We start from the raw sequence: 6,923 nt of genomic DNA on the forward strand, positions 1-6,923 counted from the left end.
AGAACCCAAAGGGGTCATGATTCTATTTTTGTGGTAGTGGACAAATTTTCAAAAATGGCTCACTTTATTCCATGCCACAAAATAGATGATGCTAGCCATATCTCAAGACTTTTCTTTAAAGAAGTTGTAAGATTACATGGAATCCCTAAAACAATAGTTTTAGATAGGGATGTTAAGTTCCTTAGTCACTTTTGGAAAACACTTTGGGAAAGACTAGGAACTCAACTTCTATTTTCTACTACTTGTCACCCACAAACTGATGGGCAAACTGAAGTAGTAAATAGATCCCTATCTACACTATTAAGGGTTATTTTAAAGAACAACAAAAAGTCTTGGGATGAACATCTTCCTCACATTGAATTTGCATATAATAGGATAGTTCACAAGACTACCAATCTTTCTCCTTTTGAGGTTGTTTATGGCTTTAACCCTCTCACCCCTTTTGATATACTTCCATTCCCTAGTACTTCTTCTTATTTACATAAAGAAGGAGTTTCTAAGGTTGATTTTATAAGAAAACTCCATGAGAAGGTTAAAGACCAAATAGAAAAACAAACTAAAAAATATATTGAATACAACAACAAAGGGAGAAAGAAACTTATTTTTGAAGAGGGAGACTTAGTTTGTCTTCATTTACGAAAAGAAAGATTTCCCACTCAAAGGAAGTCCAAACTAAGTCCAAGAGGAGATGGTCCATTCAAAGTCCTCCAAAGGATAAATGATAATGCTTATAAGATAGATTTACCTTCTGATTATGGTGTTAGTAATACATTTAATGTTTGTGATCTTATACCTTTTTCAGGTGATGCTAACACTGATGATGAGATAGTAGATCTGAGGACAGATCCTTCTCAAGAAGGAGGGTATGATGGAGGACCACCCAAGGAGGATGTATACATGAAGGCCATTGGACCTTTGACTAGGTCCATGGTTAGGAAGCTAGAAGAGACTTCTAAAGAGGAGGTGCTTCTTAGACCTTTGCTCTTCATGAGCATTGATTATGATTCCTCTTGTTAGTCTTTTGAGTTTCCATTGTACATACTTGTATAGTTGTTTTCTTGTACCTTTGTATATAGTAGATACTTGTATAGGAGTATTTTTGCCTTTGTATTTGAGAGGCACTTTATTTCCTTTTAGTAGCTATTGTATAATGTTTCTAGGGTAGGTTACTTGGGCACTTTGACTCCATTTAACCTAACCTAGAAACACACTCTTTTCTTAGTTTTCTAGTAGTAGGTTTGGAGTGGCATTAGCAAACTAGAGAGTGTCACTAACAAGCTATAGAGTGGTACTAGCAATTTAGCCAAAAGGTGGTCTTAGGCTAAATTTTTCATATTGGACTCATTTTACTCCTAATTTTTCATAGATTTGATTTAGCTAGGTTCCATTCACATTGGATGAACCTAACTAAACCAAATTATCAAAATCAAAACCAGATGGAGTAAAATAAATCCAAAGAGCCGCCACCTAGGATGTGTTCACACTTGGCCGGATTTTGTGTTCACACTTGGCCGGATTGTTTGGGCTTTCTCAAGCTTGGAAGCTTGAAGCACAAGCTTCTCCTTAGCAAGCTTACCAAGCAAGCTAAGTGAGAAGCTTGCTCTCCAAGCCTCTTGACCTTGGACGGATTAGCTAGACCCTACCATGGTTCCTAGTGAACCATGGTTAAGGCTAGCTTGCTCTCTAAGCTTCCTACTCCTATATACTTGTATTCCTTTCATTGTAAGACACTTTTGGATGTATTGAGATTTCATATTCTGAAAAGTGTTCAGGGTTCTCTCTTCTAAAAGTCCCTAAACCTCTTTGATATTCATCCAATTCTCTTATCCCTTCATAGAAGAGTGTGGTGAGAATTGAAGGGGCTTATCTCTTCATCAAGGAGTGGCGCCTCTTGGGAGTGTTCTCCACCAAACCGTGGTGGTTCTAAGGTCTCCTCCTCCATTGGAGACCTTAGCCAAGCTTAGGAAAGATCAAGGAGCCGAAGATCTAGGGGAAACTTGGATCACTTGGATCTAACGATGTAGGAGGCACGACACTTCGACACTTCGAACACACCATTTTTTGAATGAAGACCCAACTAGCACACTACTCCTCGAGGTTGGGGGGCTTGTGTACCATATGTATAGGGAAAATATCACACCAAGTCATGTAAGGGTATAGGAGACCCAAGGATCGATCGACTCGATAGTCGAGTCGACCGATCCAACACAGCTATAAAGGTCCCATGCGATACCGAGTCTCAGTCCTAATGGCAACCAAAATTGCTAGAATGATTACAGTAAGACAAGCATGTAGGTAAAAGATGACGACATTTGTTCAAGCCAAAATGAATCTACCATAGAACAACTCGTCATTATTCGTGGTCGAATAAGCCAACGGCTGTAATCGGAATGCCGAACATGTCTAACATAGCCTAAACATATCAAACACTGAATAATCATAGATTAAGGTTTATTTATTCACGAATGACTATATTACCTAATTGATAATTAGGACAGATGATCCACCACATCAAAAACCCAATTTGGTTAGTATAAATAGTCACACAAAACGAGGTAAAATTACTATTTATTTGTTGTTACTATTGATATTCATGTTTGTCTTGACTTGAGCGTTCGAGTACCTTTTGCAGGTACCTCTCCCCTTACTTCTTGACCGGAGCTCTCATTTAGCTTCAAGATCCTAGATTATCACGAAAAAATTACTAGTGTGTCCTCAGATAAATACAATTAATATGTATTTTAAAAGAAAAAATTATCCAATAAAATTGAACTTATACAAAAGGGTTTATCATAAATGCATAACTTATGCCTCTTGATGATATATTCTAAATAGATCAATGAAGAAGGGTGTGTATTATTACTTGATACATGAGGGGTAAATAATGTTAGTTTTTATACATTTTAATCGTATATCAATACGTAAGTCAATTTTTTTAAATATTAATAAATTCATTAAAAATAATTATAAAATTCATTTTTTAAAATCTCTCTAAAATAAAATCATGTAAACACGCAAGTCTATATAATTGAGTGTTTCTCACTTTATGTTCCGATGCACCCAAGAAAAAGTCTATGATAAAACTAGGGACAGTTTTTTGGCATGGTTTCCAAAAGTATACGTAAATATTGGAATCACGCTTCTTAATTTATGATCCCAATTCCCAACTTCATTTAACTTAGCCAGGGAAGAAAGTGAGGACAAGGAAAGTTTAGATCATATGAATTGTGTCATTAGCCTTTTCTTTTCGATGTACTTGCATTGAAAGTTTGTCCTCCTTTATTTTGTCTAGTCTGGAACTGTCAGTGTTAATTTATTTACTATATTGCGACGTTTCGAATTTGTATTGAACAAGGACAAATACGAGTAGATGAATATGGTAAGAGAGTCAGTCCCATTAAAGAATATTAAGCTAGGGGTGATTTTTTTTAATTACTAATAAAATAAACATTTAGTTTAGTAATATTTAATCTAATTTTTATATTTTACCCATATTTGCAAATAACAATGTAAGACTACAGTTCCTTCATTAAGTGGCTCAACACTATAATTACACAGTTCATTCATTAAGTGGCTCAACATTATGATTCTTTAATTAAAGATTAAAATTTAATCTTTATTTTAGAGATAGAATCATAATTAGATATATCACTTTATTTTTATATATAAGAGTCGACCGGTGAAAAGGAGTTATGACTCCTTTTTAAAAAAAATTAAATTAATAATAACAATGTAATATAAGGTAGGTTAAATTACTCTTTTAATGCATCATTTCATGTAATTGGTTTGATTTGGTCCTTTATTATTGAGCTTATGATAAATAGAGATATTTTTTAATAATAAAATAAAATAGATAAATTTGTGAGTTAGACAGTGTAACAACTCAATAGGCCTCACACCGACACAACTAACACCACAATAATACATAAAGCTTCAAAAAACTTAAATCATCTATCTTAAGTTTTTCATTCAATAAAAGATTGTACATCATGCATTTATATATACATGTACTTGGGTCTTGATTATTAACCAAAATCAAAGGTGTTGAAACAGATCATGGTCACCAAAGTAGTAAAATAAAACCTCCTTATAAGGTTACAAATAGTCCTTGTAGATATATATACATATACATTTAATATAATAGTGTTGAAACATAAATCCTAGCACTGGTCAATTATAATTATATGTGACACCTTCTACTAAACATGTTATTAAATAATATAAAATGAGAGAAATAATAAAGGAGTTTGAAAATAAACTTCACTAAAAAGAAAACTGTTCACAAAACACCATTAGATAGAGGTATCACATAAGAAAACATAAAGTCTTTCATTGATCTAAATGTCTATACTAAGTTGTGTTGGTTTTCTAGGTTAACATTATATATAAAGAGTCAACTAAACTAACCATAGATCATCACTAACTCTATATTTATTTTTAAAAAAATTTATGATATTTTATTATTCTTAACGTCAACTTTTATAATACTAAATTAATATTTTTAAATATTTTAATATTTTATTATCGACTTAACTAACTTTATAATAAAATAATATTTGAATTTTATTTACTTAAAGATAGTTTAACTAACACTAATTTTAATTATTATACACATTTAGTTTTGAATTTTTAATTTATTGTCGACAAAATCGACACTAACCTTTTATAAAATATTTTAATTTTTTTTATTTTACCTTATTGTCAACAAAGTCAACACTAATACTTTTATAAAATATTACTAATATTTTTAATTTTGTAAGTCAAAGGTTGGTTAAAAAGCCTAATATAACTATTATAACCCATCCTAAATCTTATAAACTTTAATGGCTTAATCAGGATGGACCTACAGAAGTTAAAGACCAAGTAAATGTTCCTTTCTCCATTGAAAAATATAAAGATAAAGTTTTATGTGATGTGATTCCAATGGATGCAAGCCACATTTTACTTGGTATACCTCAGCAATTTGATAGGAAAGCCATCTATGATGGTGTTACAAACAAAATTTGCCTAGTCCATCTAGGCAAGAAACACACTTTGACTCCTTTTTCACCATCACAAGTGTTGGAGGATCAAATATTTATGAAGAAAAAATTAGATGAAGAAAAAAGAATTCAAAAAAGAAAAACAACCTCCTAGGTCTTGAAGAGCAGGAATAGATGGTTATAGTGTTAGAGGGTAGTATCTCTTCGAAGGAAGTTGTTCCTAGAAGTTAATTTTTCATTAAACATTTCATTAAATAATGTGTTCTAGTAGAAAAACCTCTTTAATCTACGCATTAAAAATTTTTAATTTAATGATTAGATCGTTAAAATTTGATGTTAAACATATATAAGTTATTGAGTGGAGCAAATCTATCTACATAGATCAAATCCGATACTTTGTTAAAATAAAAGTTTGTTATGTATAAATCAAATCTTTAAATTTAAAAAAAAATAAAATTATTTGATACTTCATTTTATTAATTCAAATTGAAAAAAAATCGTAAAATTATTTTATATGCTGACTTGAATTTATTTAACAAAATATTAAATAGTTTTTAATTTTTTATAAAATTTACATACTTGATTTATGCATTAAAAAATTTTAATTCAATGATTGAATTATTAAAATTTAATGAAGAATATGAATTATTGAGTAGAGTAAATCTAAATAGTTAAATGAAGCTTTTGTTAATTTTTTCTCACATAAAACTTAAACAGTTAAACGTGGGTTTAAACTTTTTTTATTCTTGAAATTAATTCTATTTTTCAAATTTGCTCCTTGAAAATTTTTTGCTTGACTTTTAGTCCTTTTTAAACCTGTTTTTCAAGTCTCTATTGAGACCTTTTTTTTTTACTGTTTTTATAATGTGTAAAACATCAAATGATTTAAATTCATTTAAAAGAGTAACCAAATGTTTGATACATTATTGAAAATCTCGTGTTTGTTTTATTTTTCGAAATAGAATAAGATCATGCTAGAAGCAACGAGAATGTTTCAAAAATATTGCACCAATAGAAGATGGTAGAACGTCAATCAAACTATAATAATAAATAAATAAATACACGAGAAACTCAAAGAAGGTTCAAGACTTCAAAGGACATTCACTTTTCACCCATAATAAAAAGGTACCACACCCGAAATTTCTCCCAACAACAATCCAATTTATCTTCATCTTCGAACTTATCATCCATAATATTATAGTTCTTAATTTTTGTGTTGAAATTCAACAACTAAAACCATGTCACTCATTCATCAACTTCTTGGTGATGAAACCTACGACCCCTTTCTGTCTACGATCAACAAGTGCCCCGTTCTAAGCACCCCCACGGATTGGAAGGAGACCAAAGATTGCCACGTGTTCATATCTGACCTTCCGGGGCTGAAGAAAGATGAGGTCAAGGTAGAAGTTGATGAGGGAAGGGTGCTTCGGATTAGTGGTGAGAGGAAAAACAATGTGAATGATGAAGATGACAAGGACAACACGTGGCATCACATTGAACGTTGCCGTGGCAAGTTTCAAAGGAGGTTTAGGCTCCCAGAGAATGCTAAGGTGGATCATGTTAAGGCTTCCATGGAGAATGGTGTCCTTGTTGTGACTATCCCTAAGAAAGAGGTGAAGAAGCCAGAGACCAAGGTGATTCAAATTGAGGGGTCCTAAAAGGATTTGGGAACTTTAATGTGAAATCTAATTAATACTAGAGACTTTGTTGTTGTGCATGTGAATGATGTGTGAATGAGGAAATAAAAGGGTTGTGGTAGTGCTACAGCCTACGTGTTTGTGGCATAGTTGCTTGTTGTATGTTTAGTACGTTGGTTTGATAATACTCATGCCGAGTGTTGCAATTTATAAATTGCTAAGGGTGTGTTTCTAAACAAGTTAGTTTCAATGTATCCCATGTTGAATCCAATGAGAAAATAAAGTTGTTTTTACATTTTGTTTA

General features: G+C 31.9%; 1 protein-coding gene across 1 annotated transcript; it reads left to right on the plus strand.

The window, feature by feature from the left end:
• Positions 1-6,115: 6,115 nt before the first annotated feature.
• On the plus strand, positions 6,116-6,923 carry LOC109794504 (17.3 kDa class I heat shock protein). Its single transcript, XM_020353951.3, has one exon. It carries the CDS (start codon positions 6,221-6,223, stop codon positions 6,638-6,640), a length of 420 nt encoding a protein of 139 aa, XP_020209540.2. The 5' UTR covers positions 6,116-6,220; the 3' UTR covers positions 6,641-6,923.

The sequence above is a fragment of the Cajanus cajan genome, chromosome 2 (assembly GCF_000230855.2).
Source record: "Cajanus cajan strain Asha chromosome 2, NIPB_CcT2T_4, whole genome shotgun sequence".
Taxonomy (NCBI): domain Eukaryota; kingdom Viridiplantae; phylum Streptophyta; class Magnoliopsida; order Fabales; family Fabaceae; genus Cajanus; species Cajanus cajan.

What these genes read in the sequence shown, in the direction of transcription:
- LOC109794504 (XM_020353951.3), top strand. Translation starts at nt 6,221, where the DNA reads ATGTCACTCATTCATCAACTTCTTGGTGATGAAACCTACGACCCCTTT.